The sequence below is a fragment of the Arvicola amphibius genome, chromosome 8 (assembly GCF_903992535.2).
Source record: "Arvicola amphibius chromosome 8, mArvAmp1.2, whole genome shotgun sequence".
NCBI lineage: Eukaryota > Metazoa > Chordata > Mammalia > Rodentia > Cricetidae > Arvicola > Arvicola amphibius.
In genome coordinates, this window is record NC_052054.1 from 44792851 (window position 1) to 44817847 (window position 24997).

Genomic DNA, 24997 nt, shown 5'->3' on the forward strand with positions numbered 1-24997 from the left:
ACAACCCACTAGAAAACAAGTCATAGGTAATATGTCCATATTCTCACTCAGCATAGGCTTGTACAGGTGGAAACATATACTGTTTACAAGAATAGTTATTGTAAGTTGGGCAGTGTGGTACACGCCTTTAATCCCAGCACTTGGGAGGCAGAGACAGGTGGATCTCTGTGAGTTGAAGGCTAGCTTGGTCTGTGAGCTAGTTCCTGGACAGCTAGGGCTGTTACACAGAGGAATCCTGTCTCACAAAAATATAGTTACTATAACACTAAAAAGTATGAAACAACATTGAGTCTATGCAAAAAGGAAAATGGTTAAGTATTTCTCTAAATATCCATTTTCATTAATTATGTGTGTATATGTACACACGTATTTCCTATATATTTCTATACCTTACAAGAAGAAATTCAAGCAAATTTTCAGGTGAAGATGACACATTAAATACACTTCTTAATTGCCCTGTGAAACTCTGCCAAAGCTTAGATAAAAGAACAAAAAACTATATGAAGGTAATAACAAGAAAAATTACATTAAAATTACAGGAATTATCAGATTAATAACTTCAGCAATTGTTAACGTCTGGGCATGGTGGTCCATACCTTTAATTCCAGTACTTGGGAGACAGAGGCTGGCAGACATCTGTGAGTTCGGGGCTATCCAGGGCTACATAGTGAACCCTTGTCCCCCTCCCCCATTGTTAAAATTGTTAGCAGGCCCTAAGTAGCTAGACCCAAATTAGCATCACAAAAATTTAGATGACCCTAAGGTTCTGCAGGAGGGCATGAGTGTATAGTTGTAGATTGCTAGGCTTATGTAGTGAACTCTTCATCTAGAGTCTATTCCTTGGATGCAAAGCAGAAGGGAAGGTTCACCTTTATCTCCTTGAAGATTTTGAGACTGTCTGAAAACAGGATGTTGGAAAACCCTTTCCTCTGAAGGCCTTAGGCAAAAGGCATGGCTTTTTCTGGCAACCTATTGCACCCTTTCCTGATATTTGTCTCCTTTTCATGTCCCCTTTGTCTTCAGATATTTCTTTCTTTGCCTTATAAGGAAAATGATGTTTGAAAATACCAGTCAGTGGTGTTTGCTTCTGCCTAATTCTATGTGACTGTTATCTTAATTTTGATTCCATCTGCAAGGTAATTTTCAAATGAACTCATATCATATTTATTGGTGTGTGTGTGTGTGTGTGTGTGTGTGAGAGAGAGAGAGAGAGAGAGAGAGAGAGAGAGAGAGAGAGAGAGAGAGAGAGAGAGAGAGAGAGAGAGGAGAGTGATTTTAGTTTATTACTTAAGTATGATATGACACATTAACAGACACAGTTTGGTCTATAACACTGCATACAGTTTGTGAGGTTAAATGGAAAGGCATAGAAAGTGCTGGAGAGTAGCCTGAGCTAAACCGAATTTAAAAATGAATCAGGGGAGCTGTGCTCAAAGCTTTGAATAATGTTTTTGGTTATTTCCATGAACAAACTTTAAAAGTTATTAATAAACATAATAATTGGCAAAGATAACGGATGGGGAATATAAAAGTTGCAGACTGTATGCTCTGTTTTCTTAGGGTCATTTTAAAGTTTTGCTTGAAGAAGCTTGTTCTCTTCCTTGACCTTAGAGTTACTGTGTAATTCTTTCTCAAATACTTACCTGATCTGGGGAAAAATCCTGTAGTTTTTGAAGTTTTGTCTTAAAAGCTCAATAATTCTATAGTGAATTACTTAAGCTCAAAAGATTATTACATTAATCAGGAAACTCTAGAGCTCCCCACTGGAAGTCTTTTCTCAGTTTACCCAAGAGGACTTTAAAAATATCTCCTGTGTATCTGTCCCAGGACCTGTGGAGACTTGGTGCTGTCCTCTTCATGACAGTGACCAGCATCCTTCACTGAGAAGACTGTAGTTTCATAATTCCCCAAAGCTCTTGGATTTGTCTGAGTATTATATAATAACTTTTTTCTAAGGCTTTTTAAGGTTTTTTATTTTTATTCTGTGAATTAATTTGAAGCAAATTTGTATTAGTAGTAGCAAATCGTATTTTTTCTCATCAAATAATCACATGGAACAGAAGCTTCTGTGATCTTTGAGGAACAGACAAATAGAATATTCTATAAAATATTTTAATAAGCTGTCTTCTAGCCTTTTGTTGATGTTATATCCAAATAATACTATACCATGTTTTATAATTCAGACATTTAACTTATTACAGTTTTATTTTGGGCTTGATATATTCCAGTCATTATTTCTCTTTGTTAGACTGTTAAGGTTGAAGATTATCTATACACTAAATGCCAGTTCAATTTATGAGTATAGATAAAAATACATAAATGTTTTTATTTTGATTCTGTAGTATTTTGTTTTATTACTGCATGTATAAGATCAGTCAACAAAGGTTAAACTGTCTCAATCAAATTGCCTAGCTTCTGATAAAGTCATTTCAGGCAGTTCATTTATCTGTGAAAACGGCAACCACAACAACAGCAACAAAACCCCTTTGGCATATTGTAGTGGCCTGTGTTTAGTAGTCTAAGAAAGGTAAAGTTAGGGTGAGGTTTCTCTTTTGACAATACACTACTGCTAATTTTCTTTGGGATGATAATTTTATCCAATTAATTTCATTTATCATAAATAAGCAGTCAAATAAAATTAGCTGCTTACTCATATCTTCATTAGTTGCTTTACTAATAATAGGCCATTTAATACTTTATATTTTTAGCTCATTCTGTATATTTGTATTAGAGGAGTCACTTGCTAGGTTGTCTACATCTTAGGGAAGAAACTAGGGCTCTCTAAAGTAAGGGTTTGTTAGTCATTTATTTGCTTAGCTATTACTTAGTGTCTCCTGTGTGTTAGACATAGCTAGTGTTAGAAGTGAAGCAGCTATTTCTTGTATACGTACCATCCAGTCGAGAGGACAGCAAGTGTTGTATAGTGAGTGCAGTCTGGTAAGTGAAGTACACTGGGAGGTAAGGACGGGTGCTGAGCAATGGGGGTACAGAGGTGGAGTATGTTTGTCTAGTGGATTACTGACTCACAGACAGAGTCCAAGAAGGCAGTTAGTGCTGGCTGGGCAGGTTTAGAGGAGTGCAGTCAGGGTGAAGAGATCAGCATGGTCAGAGTCTGAGAGAAAGACAGTGCTGTGGCTTATGTAGTAATATGAAGGACAAATCACAGAAAAGCTAAACTGGATGTCAAGGGACTGCTTGATGTATTTGAGTAGGAGTGGATGGTAACTTAATCACAAGGAGAGACAGGAGGAGAAGAAAACATGATCACTCAGGAGATAAAAACCATACCTTCTTCCTTTCCTTCCTATATTTTGGACAAGGTCTCATGTATCCCAGACTTGCCTTGAACACAATATGTAGCAAAGGGGTTGCAGGCATGTGTCATCATCAGGACTTATAAGTTTGAGATATGACAACATTCGTGGTCTAACATGAATAGAAATGTCAGTGCCACACACTTGTTGCAGTACTCAGAAACCTGAGGCAGGAGGATTGTGAGATCCAGACCAGAATGGGCTACATAGAAAATTTAAAAAAGTGTCATCTGTATAATAGCTAGACCCTCTCTTAAAACCAATCAAACAGAAAACCTATACATTTTTGCAGTATAACATATAAACTGTGAAATCCTGAGGTAGAATTCGGCCATCTTACTTTAGAGCAGTTTAGTATTGTGCCTAGAGTTTTCCAGGTGGTGCCCACCTATTACTCCAAAGCCTTCCTTAACGCTGACATGCCTATTAGAAAGGGACCTTGGCAGGGGGTGGGTCAAAACTGGTGGCCTCATGTCCAGCGAGTACAAATACACCATGCAGGCAAAGCTTGAGTGATAAATTAATTGAGAGAAGGGGAAAGAATTAGGAGAGAGAGAGAGGGGGGGGGTGGGAGAGGGGAGATCTGCTTGCCTTTTCAGGAGAACAGGAAGAGAGTGGGGATGGGGCAGAGCTTGTCTCTTAAAGGGACCTTTTGCACCTGCGTACAGACTTTGTAGTGATTTAGCACCCTGGACTGGCCAGGGTATTGCCTGAGTGCATCGTGCCAGCTGACAGGGGCCAGAATAATGCCTGAGTCCTAACAGGTGAGCTTGGAAGCTTCAGAACTGGAGTCACACCTAGGTGATGGGTATTTTCATGAATTGAGCAGTAGAGTGCTTGTTTAAAAGTGGCATTTCTGAGTAGCCTCTCTACCAGGGCTGGTCATATTCTACTGGTGTAGGGCACCATATTCCAGGTAACTTTTTTTGCATGCTAAGTTTTGAGAATTTCTAATAAGGAACTTCTAGGAGTAACTTCTGTCCTTAAGATCATATTCTAGAAACACTATCTGTTGGTAGCATTCAGATTTATACTAATAAATACACCTGTGAACCCAGCACTTGAGAGATAAAGATAGGAGGGTCAGAAGTTCAAGATCATCCTTGCTTACATAGCTATATCAGTGCTATCCTGGGCTCCATGAGACACGGTCTTAAATAGACAAAAGACATTAAAAAAAAGTCATCTGATGAAGTGGCTTTTACCACCAATTATTGATTTATGCAATTGAAAAATCCCAGGCAACTGTAGGCAAAAAGTAGCACATTGTTAGCCCCCAGATAGCAGCCAAGCCTGGTGGTTATTGATAAATTTTGAATCCCCGGTTATTGAATATCTGCTGCCACTGATGTAATAAGCCAATCAAACCCTCTTAGGAGGGTGGGTGAGGTATCACGTGGCAAGTATGGCTACCAGGTCTTAATTAGCCTATAGGTGTGATCTTGAGTAGCCCCAAGGAGGGGCTAACTTTCTCAGGGGCAGAGTTTGAAGAGGGTTACTCCAGGGTAGGGGCTGCTGCTTAGCATGTAGGGTAGAGTTTGGAATGGGAGGAGTGAGACCTGAGCGTGGAATGGGACCCCAAACTAGAGATTAATATGAGTTTGTTTTTAAAAAACCTTTTATCCTTTCACACACTTAATAATTTAAGTATATATAGAAAGTCGTGTTTGACAAATCGCGGGCGACTGTAATATTTTACTGTCACCAAAGCAGGTCATCCAGACCAAAAACAGAGGTGCATTGTAGTTGTGTGAATACCAGATAAAGTATTCTACAATCAAGGCAGTGCTAAGTGGGAAATTTGTAGCTCTGAGTGCCTACACTCCAAAATCAGAGAACTCAAATAAGTAACTTAAAGATGTAGCTTAAAGCCTTGGAAAACAAAATTAAAAGCAGAATATGGAAAGAAGTATAGAAATTAATGAGATAGACTAAAAATATTAAAAAGAATCTACTAATTGACTAATTCCTAGCAAAATTAACCACAAGAATACAAAGCCTATATGCAAACCTAACATAACATGGTAAATAGCCAATAACTTGAAGCATTCCCACTAAGATTAGGGGCAAGACAGGAGTGCTCACTCTACTCACTCTTCCTCAGTGTTGTGCTTGGGCAACAAGACAAGCAGAGGAAATTAAAGGGGTACAGATAGAAAAGGACTATACATGTCTTTATACATACAAAACCTTAAAATTCAGGAAAACTAGAGCTGAGAACCCACCCAGTAAAGTAGCAAGATACAAAATTAACATACACAATGAATATTCTTTCTGTTTATCAATGATAAACATATCAAGAAATCAGGAAAACAGTCTTATTCACAGTAGCCTTAAAATCATCTAATCAATCCCCAAATCTTGGAGTAAACCTACCCAAGGAAGTGGAGACCTCTCCATTAGATGAAAGGAGAGTGAAAAATGTGCATTTACACAGCAGGATTTTATGCAACTGTAGAGAAAGATAAATGGTGCAATTTGCAGGAAAATGGGTGGAGCTGAAAAGTATATTAGGTGAAGTAACCAAAGTAATAAAGAGAAACAGTGCATACTCTCTGTTATATATATCTCAGCTACTAATTCACATACATATGTACATCTGTTGATCGGTCTGTCTGTAATTACATGAGAGTGTGTAGCATCCAGGAAGGTGACATTTAAGAGGCAAGGAAAAGATGGGTGTGATATTAAGAGGATGGTAGTGGATAATAGAATACATGGCATATGAAAGTGGAAGGGGAAAGGAATACTGGGGAGAGGTAAAGGTGTAAGCAGAAGAACATGAAGATGGGAAGAAGAGGAGGTGATGATGTTAGACCAACTACTGGGTCTGTGCACAAGCAGAAAAAACCTGATAACAGATGATGGTGCCCCTGGAAACCATAAGCTATTCAAAAGTCTTAGTACTGGGGTGGGCTCAAGGGGCTCATCTAGAAGGCCGCTTAGGTCCCCAAAGAGTATTTACTCACTGTTGGTAACTTCTCCACACTGATGAAACTGTTCCTAAAGAGACTTTGTGTGCTTTGCTCTCAGGATGTGGAGAAATGGAGCTGGAACGGGGCTGGAAGCCCCTTCCACTTAGCTCACTGCTGCTAGAGGGAGCTAGGCAGGCTGTGGGGGAAAGTTGTCATCAAAGTCCCCTTTGATACAGACCCCAAGTGACAAATTGTAGTTGGCTTTTATTAGTCTTTGGGGGCCTGTCACCCAGCTCCCAAATGAATACATGGAGACTTATTCTTTCTTATGAATTCCCCAAAATTAGCTTGGCTCATTTCTAGCCAGCTTTTCTAAGTTAAATTATCTCATTTCTCTTTAACTTCACTTTGCCTCTGAGTTTTTACCTTTCTTTATTCTATAGAATATATCTTTCTTTCTTTTTTACTCTGTGGCTGGCTGTGTGGCAGGGTGACTGACCCTGGCATCCTCTCCTCTTTCTCCTTTTCCCACCTCTTCTTTTTCTCCCAAGCCTAGATTTCTCCTCCTATTTATTCGCTCTGCCTGGCAGCCCTGTCTATCCCCACCTGCCTAGTTATTGACTATTCAATGCATCTATCTATCTATCTATCTATCTATCTATCTATCTATCTATCTATCTATCTATCTATCTATCTATCTATGCCAATCAGGTGTTTTAGGCAGTCAAGGTAACACAGCTTTAGAGATGAAACATAAAAGAATACAACACATCTTTGCATCATTAAACAAATATTTTATAGCATAAATGAATGTAACATACCTTAAACTAATATTCCACAATACTACTCTACTAGCTGGCCAGGCAAAATGTGCCCATGGGTCCAATAGTGTCAAGTAAGTAATGGGGGAACCACAGATTAGACCTTTCCCATTCCACATTTACTACCACCAACTTGAACAAATGCCTTTGCTAGGGAGCATTATAGGCCCTAGAGAGGAAGTTACTGCTATTTTCCTGCTCAGTGGACATGATGTGTCCATTAAATTTCTAAGTGTTGTGTTTGTACCCATAGGAAAGTGCTACTATCAGCTTTGGTCAGAGAAGTTTCCCTTTGTTTGCAGTGGGTAGCAATAACTTCAGAGACATAGAACTGGTCAAATTGCTGAGAATCAGGATCTGCTGAATGCTCAGCCAATAATGGAAGTTCTACATCACCCACTTCAAGGCTCAGGGAATATTGCAGAAGATGGATGGAAAGAATGTAAGAGCCAGAGAAAGGAGTGGAATGAATTGGAACACTCCTCGGGATGACGTTCCCATTACACTCTTGATCTCATGTGCAATTCCTAGCACAAGACCTGAGCAAGATTGGGCCTGTGAACCTTGTGTCATGTGGGGATAGGGCAAAGAAGAAGGACCCATGGACATCCCTTGCCCTGTCCCTATAGGCAGATAATGGTAGCTAAGTGTCTGGGTCTCATGAGACCCCACTGCTTTCTGAGGATCTGTGGCCAGTTAGTGGTCCATTAGGGGAGGGAGAAGCATTTTCTTCAGTGGGTAGCACTGATGAAGAGTGTGTGCTCTGTAAACTATCCCTTTCCCGGGACCCTGTAGCAACCCCAAGGAAACTCTGCTTATGAAGAGTAACAAATGTAGGCACAACAGTAGAATATAGATGGAAGTTTCTGTCCCACCTGGTGCCACAGCTGTTCAGTCCCAAAGAAACACACAGAGGCTTATATTAATTATAAGCTGATTGGCCTATTAGCTTAGGCTTTTTATTAACTAGATCTTACAACTTAAATTAACCCATAATTCTTAACCTGTGTTTAGCCATGAGGCTTGGTACCTTTTCTCAGTGCAGCATTTTCATCTTGCTTCCTCTGCATCTGAGTGGTGATTGCAGACTGAGCCTTTCCTCTTCCCAGAATTCTAGTCTGGTCGCCTCACCTATATTTTCTGCCTGGCTACTGGCCAATCAGAGCTTTATTAAACCAATATAAGTAACAAATCTTTCCAGGGTACAAGATCTTTATCCCACAGCAGTAGATGACGACTATGGAGGGGATCACTGGGAGCAGATGGGGAACAGAGGAGAGAAATGGATGTAGGGATAGTGTTTGAAAGTATGTTGAATTATTTCTGATAACCTTAGAGGGATAACAGTCCTAGCAATTGCCTCATCTTGAGGAAACTGAGACATAAATACTGGGAAGCCACATTAAGATTTTGACTTTGACATCTTGCATTTTACATTATATCTTGTGTTTTTAACCTGTTAGTTGAAACTGACTTGGCAATCTTTTCTCATTCCAGATCACTCAACGTCAAGTGGCACACTATCTTTTAAACCTAGTCGATCATTGGTTACTCTTCCCACTGCCCATGTGATGCCATCTAACTCCAGTGCTTCAATTTCCAAACACAGGGAATCTCTAGCATCAGATGGCTCTAAATGGAGTACAAGCCTCATGCACACACTGGGAGACCACAGAAGACGGGAGCAGGACTCTTCACTAGACATGAAGGACTTCAGGCCCCTACGGAAATGGTCATCTTTGTCCAAACTTACTGCCCCGGATAACTGTAACCAGAGTGGCATTGTATACACAGACGAGTTGAGGAATGAGCTGCAAAAGACAGGGAAGGGCAAGGTTTTCCCATCCCACGTTAGGACCTTTGGGCCTAGTTGCTTACATGACAGTATGGAGATGCTTAAGCTGGAAGACAAGGAAATAAATAAAACACGGTCATCAACTCTGGATTGCAAGTATAAATTTGAGAGCTACAACAAAGAGGACATCAGAGCCACCTCCTCTGCTCTCAGGAGACAGACCTTAGACATGACTTACAGTGCCTTACCTGAGAGCAAGCCCATTGTGACAGGTTCAGAGAGTTTTGAGTCTCCAAAGTATTTAATGCTTGGCCAGCAGGCAGTAGGTGGAGTTCCCATTCAACCTTCTGTGAGGACTCAGATGTGGCTTACAGAACAGTTACGGACAAATCCACTGGAAGGCAGAACTACAGAGGATTCTTACAGCTTAGCTCCTTGGCAACAGCCACCAGTAGAAGAGTTTCATCAAGGAAGTGAAACGCCAATGCAGGTAAGGCACAGAACCTAGGGTTTGCTTCCCTCCAGCGGATCTTTTGTTTACTGCAGCAAGTACATGACTGCCTACACCACTTGTTCCTTTCTCTACCTCTCACAAGTTAAAAAACATAAGTGCTATAAATTTTATATGCTGTGTTGATAAGAAAAATAAATTTGAGATAAATTAACATAAGAACCGTAAACATTGTTCTTAAGTTGGTCTTGACTTTCTCATTTGTTAAGTATGCATAAAATAAAATGCTTTTTGTCTAAAGAAATGTAAAATAAAAACAGAAGCTGACATGGTATAATAGAAAATTGATTTGGAAAAATAAGTCTTGGGTTTTTTCTGAGTATATCATATTTAGGACCTGAATTTTTTTCTTTATAAGTTTTTTTCCCTTAACTTGCATACAAAATGTTGATTTTATTATGGTATTTTCATACATTGTTTTTCTTGATTTTATGTTCCCCTGGCCCCTAGCCCAGTTCCCTCCTATTGGTTGCCTGCCTCTTCCCACAAGACCCTTTTTGCTCTCATATATTTTGCTATCCTCTGTTTTATTCTTTCTCCATCTTAGCCCTTTGTAGTTTTATAGCTGCCCTCATATCTGTAAAACTGAAACCGAGGTTACAATATGAGACAAAGCATGTGGTATTTGACTTTCTGGGTCTGGGGTACTTTGCTTGATGTAATAATTTCAAGTTTCATTTATTTTTTTTTGCAGATGTCATAGTTTCAATTTTTTATGGCCAACTAAAATTGTATTGTCTATATGTACCACATTTCCTTACCCATTCATTTATTGATGGACTTCTAGGCTGGGCTGATTTCTAGCTGCTATGACTGTCAGTAAATAGAACCCAGTGCCTTGTGACCTGACAATTTATTTGGGCCTTAATTTCTTCTATAAATGAGAAGGTGGAACCCAGTTATTTGTACCATTTTTGGTAATGGTTTCTTTGTATTTAAGCTTGTAAGTCAGCTGCAATTATTAAAGGAATTGACCATCAAGATGTGTTGAATCAGTTTAAAGGAAGCACTTTATGATAATACAACATTTAGAGAAACATTATGTATTAATCCCTTTTGAGTCTGTGGAATAACAGGCTAATGAGTAAAGTTCTTGATTTGGAAAAAAAGGTGTTGATATGATGCACATGAGAAAAAAACCTCAGTTTTGAATCTTCCTAAAGCACAGTAGAGGGAGAGAGAGCACAACTAACAGGAAGCATTCCTATATGCTTTAGAGCAGTGGTTCTCAACCCATGGGACGTGACTCCTTTGGGGGTTTGAACAACCCTTTCACCGGGGTAGCATAAGACCATCAGAAAACACATATTTACATTATGATTCATGGCAGTAGCAAAATTACTTGCTATTTTGTTGAGGTAGCAATGAAAATAATTTTAATGGTTGGGGTTACCATAACATGGGAAACTGTAATAAAGGGTCACAGCATTAGGAAGGTTGAGAACCACTGTGCTAAACCATCCAGAGACAGTAATTCTGAAGAATTCTCCTTTGTGGTCGAAGAAACACCATCTGCCTTCATTTGGTTTAGGATATAGAACTCTGTGCACTCTGTGCACCACTAGTCTTCCTCTGTGTTTCGATACCCCACCTGTATACTCCAGACTGGTTCTGTAGGATTGTGAGAAGGTCTTGACTTTGGTCAGGGGAGAATGCATAATTTACAAGTGCCCCCTGCATTCCTTGTTTTCAAGTGGGATGTGGAGAATGTGGTTGTCTACATGCAGTGACCATTAGATTCTCTTACGTTCACAGTGGATCTGCTCCATGGTAGTTAAGTAGTGAATTCGGTTTCTTACATTACTGTTTTCGTGTTCCTTGGTCTACAGTTGTTTAAAAAGGAAGATGAAATTTTGTTTCTATATGAATCATAAAGTGGTTTGATTAGTCAAGGTATTGACAACTAATACTTTTAACATGTTAATGGAGGCTTTTCTGTTGCTTGAATGAAGATTTTGATTAAATAACATAAGAACTTTTTTCTTCAGAGTGAATTGTGAATAAAGTCTGGCTTTTAGCTTTAAGGATTTTATTATGTTCTTTGAGATTTTTCTTATTTTTCCTATTTTTGCATGCTGTTACGTTTTTGACTTTTTGACTGAGAGAAGCAACATACTGAGAGATGTGATTATGTCACAATGCAGTGCCATCACATCTGGTGACTCAACAGGTAGCAAGCATCTAATATTGATACGTGTTTTAAAAATAGATTTTTCTTATTATATCTTTATGTGCATATAATTTAGCATGTAATTTCCAGACATTAAAATGGGTATTAGCATAAAACCAAACCTTTTTTTTATCTGATTGACCATATTCTCACACCTTGTCAAAAGACTCAAAAATAAGGTTAAACAATATCTGGTAGAAAATTCATTTTTTTATGGAGGCCTCCCCCATTTTGTGTTTGTATTAGAAAACCTTGATTTTTACTTTATTTGGGAAAAGTACTTCTCTCAGACCTTTACAACACAAAACTCTTTATAACTAGAACGTTTGATAGCCAGTAGCATATAATTGATTTCAAATATCAACTAGGTCAAGTATTCATTTGAGTATAGGTGGTTCTGATTGCATTTTACAGATAAGCTTTTTACCACTAAAAATGTAAATGTAAATTAGATGTTAAAAAATTAGTTCTCTTTTAGTATCCTGTAAAATTGTGAGAAGTATTTGAATGGTCATTATCTTCAAAGTTTTATTCCTTACAATTTACTCTTGTGTGATGATTAAACAGAATAAGCTCTCAGTTATAGAACGGGCTTTTTGTTTCTCATTTTAATGAACTACACTGTTCTAGACTCCTGATCAGATCAGATTGTAATTCTATTAAGGACAGAATGAAAAACAGCTAGAACTTGTTTTACTGAGGAAAAACCTTGTAAATTGATGATTAACATGTTGAAGTTGATGTAGTAGTGAGCAATATGCCGAGAGACACGGGACTTTCCAACTGCAGTTTCACTGTCAGTACAGCCAGCTACAGAACCTGTGTACTCCTACGTAGATAATGATGCAGACCATTTATCAGTGGTTCTCAACCTAGGGGTCCTGACCCCCAACAAACCTATATCTCCAAAATATTTACACTATGATTCATAACAGTAGCAAAAGTACAGTTATGAGGTAACAACAAAAATAATTTTAGGGTTGGGGATGAGCACAATATGAGGAACTGTATTTAAGGGTCAGCATTAGGAAGGTTGAGAACCCTGGTTTAGATGATTATGTCATTCATGCTTTATATATAGGTGTGTGTGTGTGTGTGTGTGTGTGTGTGTGTGTGTGTGTGTGTGTGTGTGATGGGAATCTTTAGCCCTCGCTGAAGAGAACTCTGTTAACATGGACTCCTTTTGATAATTTTTTAACTTCTGAACCCAAACATTCAATTTGAATTAGCATCCTTCTAGAAACCAAAGTGAATATGGATGCTTTATATCCTTACAGTCTTTGTGGAAAGTGTGTCTAATTACACTTTCTCTTAGTAATTGCTGTATTGGTAGCATATCTTGAATTGGGCTTAAAATTAGTAGATTAAAAAGTAGAGGTCTCAATAGTTTTATATTTTGCCAATTTAAGTTATTAATGTTTTGGTGACTATGTTTTCCAACATAGTTTTCTGCTCCTATTCTTTTAGTAGTTATTGAAAGAAAGATATTTAGAAATTTAAAAGGGGATATTGAAAACATATTCAGTAAGAATTATAGTGTTGCTAGCTCTACTAAACTTAGCAAAGCAAATGCTAATTCTCTAGGCAATAGAGGAGGACAGCTAAATCTTATTACAGATTATACAGAATAAAAGTTCACATCTAAGTATAATGGAGGAATTAGTGTTTGGAGAGAGAAGGTTCAGAATTTAAAAAATTACAATGTTTGAAATAATACTTGTTATTGGAAATCTGATTGGAATAGGAGAAATCCTATAAAACCAAGGATATCTATGTTAGTGTCAAATTCAGGTGAGATTTTGCTTTATTAGCAATTATCACAGCCACATAGAAAGATATTCGTTCTTATTGATCACCAATCCCTGAAGAGAGCAGATTTGTGGTTAACTTAATTGTAAATTCCACAATCCTTGAGGAAAATTTATAATAAGGAATTTTATTTATATGAGAATTTGACTTTTTTTCTTATTTGATTCTCATAAACTTAAAATATTAGCGTATAGATAAATGACAAGATCTTTATTTTAAGGTATTTATTCTGACAGAATAATTATCAAGACTTCTGTATAATAATATAATAATAACAGTAGTCATACATGTGAGGACCCAGTGAACTACTTTGAATAAGAACACTTCATTTAAATTATTGTTTTTCTACTTTGTGAAGACCTGAAGAATACTTAGTTCCTGTAGAAAAAAAAGTGTTGGCAAAGCAGTATAAATTTCATTTATCCCCAAGATTGAGCTATAAAGTGAGCTTCTTAGCAGTAAAGCTAGTGCTGGATGCAGAAAGTGAACTTTTGGCAGTGCCGTTTCAAAATGAAAACTCATACTTCATTGTCAGAAATAATCAGGAAAGAAATTTATGAGCCATTTTGAGGAAATCGGCAGCTTCATTATGCACACTTAGTCATTGTAAAGTTTGTTTACAAGATCCAGATGAATACATTGGCTAAAGGTTAGTTTCACCCCTCATCTTGACCTTCACAAAGACATTCTAGGCAGGGAGCAGGCTGTATTTCCCCCCATGAGGAGGTTCTAGGTTTGAAGCTGAGCTGGCATGTCACAGATCTGGAGGTGGCAGCCACACTTCATAGAAGCATCACAATGATGCAGATCAGCAGGAGACAGATCAAGATGAGACAAAAATTGATAAAAAGATTCTGGAGATTTTGCCGTGCTTGCTGAGGCATTTCAATAGTTGAGGCTCTCCTGATAGCAGAACGAGTGAGGTATTGGACTTTCTCCATGATGCTGGAAGGCAATAGCAGGAAGACTGAAGTTCTGAGTGGTCAAGAGAAAGATAAAAAGCTGGGAGCAGGCAGGCAAATGTGAGCTGTCTTCTTTTAGGAGGCCTGGAATGTGAAAATAGTAAATGGATTAGGTTCATACCTAAACCCATTCTCTGGATAGAGATGCACAGTTTTGCATAAATTAATCTTCCTCATCTCTGTGTTTTATAACATTAACTGTCTCCAGTCTTCATGATCTCTCTGCTTCTATATCTCATATGTTACCACAGTCTCATTTGTCTTGTTTGAGCTATAGGAACTGTAGTTTTTGGCAGGTATTACTAGGTTTATGGAATATTGTTGTTTCTTTAAATCTAGTTCTCTATAAACACAATTGATGTATTTGTTATTATAAGTGTTTCAGGACTAATCTCATAAAACAGCATATAGTAAATTATATCTTAATTTTAGTCCAAAATAAAATAGTCCACTGAGAAAGAAGTTAAATATGAAATTAAAAACAGATGCAGCTGCTTGCCATTCTCCTTTATGATTTATACTGTTATAGAATCATACAATGTATTTTGATCATATTCACATATTCTTCCTGACTCCTCTTCCCAGATCCAACCCCTTGTAAATGTTTTCAACTCTTGAACACGATGTTACTGAGTACTAAAGACTGACAAGCTCGGAATGCACAGTATGATTATTGCACTAAACTACCATGGACAGTTCTGGTTTTCAGCTAATCTTTCCTATCTGGAGTGGGTTTTTGTCTGGCCATCTTTCAAAGTTCCTAAACCATTGCAGAATATGTAGGGTCTAAAGCTTTGACAATTAATAAACACAACAAAATGAAGCATATTAATAGGAAATTAAATACAGATTTAAAATAAACTAAGTGAACTGTCTGAAGACATCAGCTACTTAAACTTTGACATTATTTTTTTTCTTTCACTAAACTATTATTTATTTATTGTTTAGAGACAGGGTGTTGCTATGCAATCCTGATTGGCCCAGAATTTACTACATAGCCAGTCTGTCCTCCAACTGGAGGCCACCATTCTGCTTCTTTCTGTCTTTGCGTACTGAGTGAAGGGATTACTGTCCTGTACTACTATGCTGGGCTAATATTTTGTTTTTTATCAGAACATTTTTAATCTTGCAGTATCTTACTTTCTGGAGACAACTGTGTCTAGTTTGTTGCTGCATCATTTGTAGCAGGATGTTAGTACAGATTCTAGCTCTCAGGTTGGATTTCCTCCCCCTAGGCTCTGTGCTCTGCTGAACTCACCTCTGCCTGTGGATCCCATACTTGAGACTAGTACTGAGGAGAGGAGAAAAAGAGATTGGGAAAGGGGAAGATTTGCATCAGGCAGAACCAGATAGAACTTGGTGCTTATGTTGTAAAGAAACTGTGTGGTATATGCCAGTCAGATGTTGTAGTTCTCAAATCTTCAACTTGGCTCTGTTAGGATTTGAATTGTGTAATAGACTGGATTTTCATTTGGTGTGTGTCTCTGTCTTTCATGTGTATGCCTGTGATGAGGAGCCACACAGAGTCAATTTATATCAAAATCTGTTCTCAATAGATAGTAACAGCTTATGTTTGTCTAGCATATGTTCCCAATTGTCTAGCACAGGTGGCTGAATTATCTATAGAATTTCACATTGAAAAGATGGGAGCTCAAGCCTAGCATATTTAATTACTTTTATTTGATTTCTCCAGATAAAATGCTACAGGTATAAAGCAACTTCAAGTATGTGCTTCTGTTAGTTTATTATAGGTCTTGGGAAATTTGTAGTGTTGGAGAATCTGTATATTTTATAAGTCCTTTTATAGGAAGATGTATAATAAACTATAGTTTTGAGAAAATTAGAAGTTAGTATTGATAATTACTATATTTTTGTAATGTTTCAGTGGTTATTAAAAGATGTGGTTCATACCTATAATTCTAGCATGTGTGAGGCCACGGCACGATTATAAATTTGAGGGCAACCTAGGTACAAGGTAAAACTGTCACTACACACACACACACACACACACACACACACACACACACACACACACGAGAAAGGAGTTCATCAAAAAGCATGTACAGGGGTCATTCTCTATTCTGCCTGACACTTGGTGATTCAGTCACATGCAATGCCCCTTGCTATAAACACTGTACTCTTTTTCATGATTGTGCCTTTTGTACATGTTCTGTTTCTTCCTGGAAAGCCACATCTACCCCTTTTACCTTTTGATTCTCAGCTACACAAAACTGATCCTTCGAGCCCAGTTTAAACACTACTGTGGAATAAGATCTTTTCAGCCAGTAAGTGGTATCATCTGCTTTGCCGAGTTTCCATAGTATTTTGTGTCGCTAAATCAGGATATCTATCTGGTTATGCTATAGTTTCAGTATATGTGTCATTGTCCCCAACTAGAGGTTCTAGTATATGAATGAAGGAAGCATATATTCATTCTGTATTTTTTGTGAAAAAATTAGCATAATTTAATTAAATCCATAAAGTTGAATAAGAGGTTTATGACTAAAATTTTTAGAAAATAGTTTAAAAATGCATTGCTGTAATTGTCATATTAATGAATTTGAGTCATAGGATTTGCTATTAAACTCATCGTCACTAATATTTAAGTCTCTTCTATTTGTAGATAAAGAAAATATGACTTAGAGGAGGTTTTTCCTAAATTGATAGTTTCTTGTTTAACTTGACATTAAACTGAGTTAGGCTTTGTACAAGTGGGTATTTGGTGTTTGTGAGATACAAAGAGATCTGCTGTCAACTACTAAAAACATTCAGGGGCTGGAGAGGTGGCTCAGTGGTTAAGAGCACTAGCTGCCCTTCCACAGGATGTGGTTCACTCCCCAGCACTCAGGTTAGGCCAATCTCAACCACCTATAATGTGGGCATGAAACATCCTCTCCTGGCTTCTGCAGGTGCCTTTACACATGTGGCAGAAGTTCACACAGACACATATGTACACGCAAATAAAAAATAAATCTGTAATGGAATAAATCATGATTGGTACACTGAGGGCATCATATTACACCACTTTTTATTGAAGGTTTTGTTCAATAAATGAGAGAATTGTCTATAAAGGACACATAGTGACCAGATCAAAAACTAAATGTTTCTTGGCAAGCTTGAAAACTTGTCATAATTATAAAGTGATTTGTAGCAAGTTTATAGTCTTGGCTAAAATCGAAATGAGGAAATGTCCATGGTATGCATGTAAGTTTTTTGCTCAGTTTATTTTATAGTGCTTTGATAGGGTGATGATTAAGCTACATTTCTCCATGATGGGGCTTCCTCTTATATGTTGAGAATAGGAAAGCTGAGAGTTAAGAACACTGCAGACCTAATTTTGGATCTGTATGTATCTCACTAGAGATGTTGCAGTTTGTAACACAGGGTCAGGTGTCTTTTCTGTTCCTCATGATCACTACTCTGTAAGTTTGGAGATTCCATAGTCTCTTTTCAACTTTCTTATAGCAACACTTCAATAAACTAATACTTGATGGGCAATATAGAAAAAGAGTTCATTAGCTGATGTTTTTAGAGCATCTTTTAGGATATTCAAAAATAGATTGTGTTAGGATGTAAAATTAGTCTCCCACATCCCTTTTTAAAAGGCCATATGTGTTTATTGGGTGTTTACTAGGGACAAGGAGCCTATTCACTTACAGACTTATTTAAAATTTAATCATCCTGTTTTTAGTACCAGAGTACTGAAAATAAGAAAGATGTGTGTTTGATTGTGGGAACTACCAGATCTTTTCTTTGAACTGTATGGAAGAAGCAGAAAAGTGCCCGGTATTGTGTTGTATGTATATGGGACCTGTTCTAATTTTTGGATGGATTGAATGTAATCACCAGTTCTTTTCTTAGTGGGAGCTAGTATGACATTCCTGCTCTTTCTAAAGAAGTTAAAATTGGAACTTAATAAATTATGTTCTAAAGAGTATTTTATTATTTTTCACTAGAAGGAGGAAAGAGGAAAACTGCAGGCAACCATGATCCTCTGTCATATTGCCAGTAGAGGTGGTGCATGCTTTAGTTCTATCACTCCAGAGGGAAGAGGCAGAGGTAGGGAGGAGCTCAGTGAGTGTGAGGCCAACCAGGGCTAGATAGTGAGACGCCATCTCAAGGGGGAAAAAAGATCATATACTTCGTTAAGAACTTATTGGGTAGAAGTCATACATATATCTTACAGGAATCCTTAATTTCAATGGTATGCTAGATGTATTCTTGTGAGAAGGAAACCTCAATAGATTTGGAATCATTTGGTGGCCTGTCTTATAACTTACAGGCAATTGACACATTCACAGCTTTGTATATGATGTGTAGTAACCTGATGGAGGAGGGTCATTTGTCTATAAGTTACTTTTATTGGTTAATAAAGAAACTGCCTTGGCCCTTTAATAGGACAGAAAATTAGGTAGGCAGAGTAGACAGAACAGAATTGTGGGAGAGAGAAAGCAGTCGGGCAGACCCTTCAGGCAGTCGCCATGCTTCTCCTCTCCAAGATAGACGCAGGTTAAGATTTCTCCTGGTAAGCGACCACCTCATGGTGCTACACACATTACTAAATATGGGTTAAAGCTAGATTTAATTTTAGATTAAGAGGCTAAAACTAAGGGGCCAGACAGTGTTTAAAAGAATACAGTTTCCATGTAATTATTTCGAATGTAAAGCTAGCCGGGTGGCAGGACGCAGCCCCGCTGCTCCATCTACAGTAATCCCCACTGCAAACACTTTGATGGCCTTGTAGAACTTGCTGAATTGTAGGGTTTATGACAAAGTCACATCCTTGAGAATCCTCAAGTTCGTTTTGGGCTTTTGCTGTCTTCTTGTTTTTGTCTACTTGTTTATTATGCTTTTAAGAAACTACAGTCTGACAGACACATTTAGTATTTTTCCCATTTGATTAATTTAGACGATCAGAATTCTGTATAGATTGAGTTTGAGTAAGCAGAGTTTATCTTTGTTAAGATTATTTGGAGATGTATGTATGTATGTATGTATGTATGCATGTATGTATCTCGCTCTCTCTCGCTATGTGTGTGTGTCTTTCCCCTCCAGGTACTTATTACCATCTCACAAATAAGCCAGAAGTTGGTTTGTTCCTTTTTTATTTTTGACTTGTTAAACTAAATTAGGACAGTATTGTCATTAGATTTATAATCAACCTGTTAGTTTATGAAAGTTTACTGTAGTAAAAGTTTAAGATTGTCAGACTGCAAACTGCTAAATTCTGTTGGAAGTTCCTTTGTGGCAGCTGCACTCCAGCTTTGTTGAGCAGACAGAAGTGTCTGAGAATCTTTCAGCTGCTTCTGCCTGGTTGTGCTAACAATTGGTCATAATAAAATGGCCTTTGATTTCTAAATTGGCCCAATAAAGAAATACCCATCTTGTTGGCCAGGTGGTGGTGGCACACACCTTTAATCTCAGCAGTTGGGAAGCAGAGGCAAGCGGATCTCTGTGAGTTTAAGGTTAGCCTGGTCTACAAGAGCTAGTTTTGGGACAGGGAGACAACCCTGTCTCCAAAAACAACACAAAACAAACAAACAAACAAAAAGAGAAATACCCTGTTTAAATTTGTCTTGACGTGGAGTCATTGAACAACAGGATGGAGATCTTCCCTCTGAAACTGGCTCATGGCTATGCCTGTTTTGTCTGTAGGTTTATTTTTGTTGATGTTAAAAATACATGTATTTGTCTATTAACATAGTCCTATTTTTGGACGATATAATCCACACTGCTCTTACTTAAACTTAGTGTTGCACTGGTTAGTCTTGAATTCTGCAGTCCTGCTTCAATTGGAATTTACAAGTGTGTACCACCACGCAAGTGTTTTTAACCTGGTATCAAAGATTGAGATTCTGTATTTTTTTAAAAATTTTTTAAAAAAGAGAGTGCAGGGAGAAAGCATTAGGCAAGTACTACGAGAAATTGAATGTCACTTAGCAAATACAGCCGCTCAACTCTTTGTGAAAGCCCTGGAGAAGTACACGCTATAAAGCACTAGAGGTCCTCAGTTAGCTGTGGCTTTACTGAAGGAGGGAGGCGCAGCTACACTCAGCTTTTCTTTTTTCTTTTCTTTTCTTTCTTTTCTCTTCTTTTCTTTTCTCTTCCTCTCTCTCTCTCTCTCTCTTTCTCTCTCTCTCTCTCTCTCTCTCTCTCTCTCTCTCTCTCTTCTCTTCTCTTCTCCTCTTCTTTTTGATTTTATTGAGCTCTACATTTTTCTCTGCCCCTCCCTGCCTCTCCCCTCCCCTTCAACACCCCCCATGGTCTCCATGCTCCCAATTTACTCAGGAGACCTGTCTTTTACTACTTCCCATGTAGATTAGATCCACGTATGTTTCTCTTAGGGTCCTCATTGTTGTCTATGTTCTCTGGGATTGTGATTTGTAGGCTGGTTTGCTTTGCTTTATGTTTAAAAACACTTATGAGTGCATATGATAATTATCTTTCTGGGTTTAGGTTACCTCACTCAAAATGATGTTCAGGTTTTATTTTGTGTTTATTTGGTAATGCATGCTTCAGAATTGTGTCAGGTAAGGATCCTGTTGCACCATTCTGGAAATGTCCGAAGAGACGATGTTTCATCAGTTCATGCTGCTGTAGTTAGAAGGGTTATGTTCTTGATTCCCAGTTCTGAAGTTTCATTTTTGTTGGTATGGTCAATGTGTGGATTCAAACATTAGATAAAAATTATTTTCTTAATGTAGATAACAAAGCAAGATTCTTTTGCTCAGGAACTTTAAGCAGTGACCTTAAGTAGTTTTTAAATGGTAGAGTGAATGAGTGAGAAATGATGTTGATGAAATATAGGGGTAGAATATGGGACTGAAATAAAATCTTGAAGTTTTTGTGCAAAGTTATGGGGAAAAATAATCTGAGTTTTTTAGGTAACAAGCCTAAATGGATTGGAGGCATATTTTTTTTTCAACGGGGCAAGCTAAATAATTGAAGATTTTAATTTGATTGCGGCATGTTAATGTCTGATTTTTCTGACTAGAACTTACTGCTTGATTGCTAAAGACATTGGTAATATTTTATGCCTGGCTTTGAAAATGATACCTAGAATAATATACAGAGTAGTAAAGACATAGCACTTGATGGAGCGCCTTTGAAAGTGACAGAAGCTTGCGTCCTCTACATTCATCCTTATAAAGTACCATTCGCATTCCTCACTTTCTTTACTGTACCTGCTTGGTCAGCATGATGATTTGTTTTAACCGTGCTCATCAGTGATGGGATGTGCACATGGCTTTGCCTGCTCAGTTCTGTTTACATGTAGCTCTGTGAACCTGACCAGGTTTTTTTAAACGTGATGAAGAGATACAGGGCCAAACACAAAAATAATTAAGATCAGAGAGAGTATTTTTGTGTAAGTGCACTCAGGAAATGTTTATTTAGAATAAGGAAGTTTATACTATCAATTTATAGAGGGGTGACCTATACTTTAATCATTTCCAAAGTTTTAACATATAATTTAAATTACATAATCACTTTAATTTATAATTTATTTAATGCATTCTATACATTAAGATTTCAATCACTTCGAATTTTTAATATAAATATTGTTTTAATAAATTCGTGAGATTAAGAAACATTTGTTAATATATGATCCAAATGCAATGATTTTCCTTTCTGTCTACCAAAATACCGTTAAAATAATTTTGATATGTTTTAGGAAATGGTGTTGATGCAACTCCCCTTGGAAAAGCAAATTTTCTTTCTTCATATCAAAAAGTTTATCTTGCATAATTTGTATATCCTTTGTATTTCTTCCATTTGATTTTATCTGACTTCTTTAGTGCTTAGTTTTAAAGAATATACCTTTATAAACAAAATACTCTGTGTCATCATAAAGCTATATAGAAATGCATGATTCAAACATATCTGGTGTTACAGCTTTATACATTGAAAATTTTTTGTCATAGTCATTAATTATACTATCCTCTTATGCTGCTAAAGATACTTAAATAACAGTGTTTTTTTCTAGAAGTTGTCTACTTTTGGAACAAAGTGTGATGTATGAAAATTCTGTTGGAAAAAAGCTCATTATCTACTTTTCTCTTCCCGTTGAAAAACTTTTGTACACATCATTGAACTTTGAGAATGCTATTTGATATTCTTTAAAGTAAAAATGCAGGGGGCAGTGGGTAAAGGCAAGAAAGGCATTTACTGCCAAACCTTATGCTACAAGTTTGATTTTTGGAACCTGTGTGGTGGAAGAGGAGAAAGGACTACAGATTATCCGATGACCTCCACACGTTTGCCCTGGTTGCTCTTTCTCCATCTCTTTCTCACACATGTGCACACATACATGATAGATAAATAAAAATGTAAAAAATGCAGAAATGTGCAAATCAAACCTTGACACCAAGTGTCATTTGTATAATATCAAAGGAAAAGTATTTTTTATGAGTACTGAAGTATTGCAAGGCAGCTTAAGGCTCCTAGCATTAGAGACTCGTACTGGAAATGTTTCTGCATGTTAAGAGTGCTGCCTAGGAGACTCCAAAGTTGCGTTTGTCATAAGCAACAGTTACTGTTACAGGAATTGATAAAGTATTATTTTGGTACCTAAGTATGTTATGAGTATAAATAGTGGAATAAAAATTGGTATAATTTTCTATGTGGTCTAATAGATTTAAGGGCGAGAAAACATTTTATTTAGCAAGTTGAGTTTTGTAACAAATGTTAATAATAAATTTTTTTGCGGCATCTCCATTCCTGGGCATTTTGTTTTTTCTTGTGTTACTTCTAAATTTATAACAGGAAATTTAGAAACATTGGAGAATGAAAACTTTACAAGAGTGTATTCTGTTGTGAGATGAATATACATTTATCAAATTTTCTCCCCCTTTTAAAGTGTTGAATTATTCTGTCGCTTTAAAAAATCTTCTTTGTGACAAATGTTCTTTATAGTATCAAACTTAAAGCAAACTGTCCTTTCTGTGAAAGTGGCAGTTGTAGAAGTGTTTAGAAGTTGACTGGACTCTCATTTTAGAAAGTAATATTTTCCAAGAGCATTTTAAAAAGGAGTTCTATTATTTATTCTTAAGATCTCTGATTGTGTCACCTTAAGAACCATACTGATAACATCGGAGTGTGTGAGCAGTGTGCGTGTCCCACAGTTGTAAGTTATAAATAAACGGTGTTCCACGGCTGTCAGTGCCCTGTCCTTCCCCGTCTCAGCAGAGCAACATACAACAAATGAAACCATTTCTATAGCATGGAAATTAATTTACCTCTACCATCATGTACGCTAGTATAGTTGAGAGGGTTTTCAATTGTAAGAAGCTCACATTTGAAAAACCAAAATAACTAATAACCAAAATTTAAAGAAGAATATAACCTCTTTTAAAGTTGCCTAATTTTTACTGGGTTTAAGCATTTTGTCATTCATAACAGGTTCTTTTATTATCTAACTTTGAATTGGAATTTGGAAGATAAGATTCTTTTAAAGTTTACTAAGTTTGATTACAGAAAGTAAGAATTTCCAAAATCAGCGATATCATGTCTTACCTTGGCTTCTGTGATCATCACAATGCCGAGTATTAAGTGTGTGAAGTCTATGGGAAGTTAGCTGTGAGGTTTCTGTTCCCAGGTTTATGGGAGCAGCTGCAGTAGGTGGAGGAGGAAAAGTATTCTAGGGAGGTCTTATGATGTCACATAGGAATTCTAACGTTATGATTGGTTAGCTATGTTCTTATCATAACCTAACCTTAGGTCTTATCTTACTTTAGCTTTGAAAGGTCATTAACACTATGCTTCACTTTTAGTTTTTAATTTTAGAATGTGTGTAGCAGTTAACAGAATTAAATAGGTAAGCTTGAAGATACAATTTTACAGTAGATAGCTTTCCTTAAGAAGGTCTGTGTCCTCTGACTTAGAGATAATCCTGTACTGCTGGTGCTGCAGAAGAACTAAATCATTGCAATGGGATGCAAGTAGCACGAGAGCAGTGGTGTGGACTTAGCAGTAGTGGTCATGGAACGGCTGTGCTTTAGGCTCCAGCATCCAGGGCAGTGAACAGCCTTAGGCGAGGTTTGATGCCTTTTCCTGTCCTATTTTATACTTGTGCTTCATATCTGTCTAGGTATAGGGGAGAGAATGTGTATGAGCAAACTAGGTTAATAATGGTTTTGGATTTTGTAAAAGAAAGTATTTTTCTTATAGCTAAGGAGGGCAAATGTATTAAATTATTGTATTTTCTTCAGTTAGGCACTTAATGTTTTCATGAATGATTACATGTTTCAAAAGGTATGTATTGTCCCTAGAAAGACAGTAAAATAGAAGTTTAAGTACTTACGGTTTTTTTTTTTGTATAGCTACATTATATTACCACAAAAACATAATAGATTTTTATAAGCTGTTATAGTACCAAGTGTAGCTTTTTAGAAAGAAATGGCTGTAGGTTCCTGTCAGTTGTATGATAATGAGGCATTGTTGACCAGGTTCTCAAGTGTTGAAATTTAAGTGTTGGAGCATTTCTGAAAGTTGTTTTTTAACTAATCTAGCATTTTCTTGTCTGAACCGTAAGTAACCTTTTAGAAAGTAGATTGACACTCGTAGTTCAGTACTATCTTTGGACAGGACTGAGTCCTTTGGCAGAGCCGAGTGTTTGTCTTACTTTCTCTTCATACACTTTATTGCTTTTACATTGCATGTACGTAAATCAGCACACTTGCACATTCTGAATTTTAGATTTG

At 37.2% G+C, this 24997-nt stretch overlaps 2 protein-coding genes across 6 annotated transcripts in view; one reads left to right on the forward strand and one right to left on the reverse strand.

Annotated features, from left to right (window-relative positions):
* The window catches only part of Cep85l (centrosomal protein 85 like), a 114219-nt gene that overhangs the window by 24641 nt on the left and 64581 nt on the right, over positions 1-24997 (forward strand). For 3 of the 5 annotated variants that reach the window (XM_038338860.1, XM_038338861.1, XM_038338862.1), the window contains exon 3: positions 8548-9335. In XM_038338860.1, the coding sequence (XP_038194788.1) occupies positions 8548-9335 (788 nt within the window). Of the gene's footprint in view, positions 1-1023; positions 1137-8547; positions 9336-24997 lie in introns of all 5 variants that reach the window. The other 2 variants (XM_038338864.1, XM_038338863.1) reach the window with 2 other exon arrangements.
* Pln (phospholamban) lies at positions 13911-23883 on the reverse strand. The gene is made up of 2 exons (XM_038338865.1): positions 23811-23883; positions 13911-14381 (listed from the first exon to the last, which is right to left on the reverse strand). Exon 2 carries the CDS (start codon positions 14274-14276, stop codon positions 14118-14120), a length of 159 nt encoding a protein of 52 aa, XP_038194793.1. The 5' UTR covers positions 14277-14381; positions 23811-23883; the 3' UTR covers positions 13911-14117.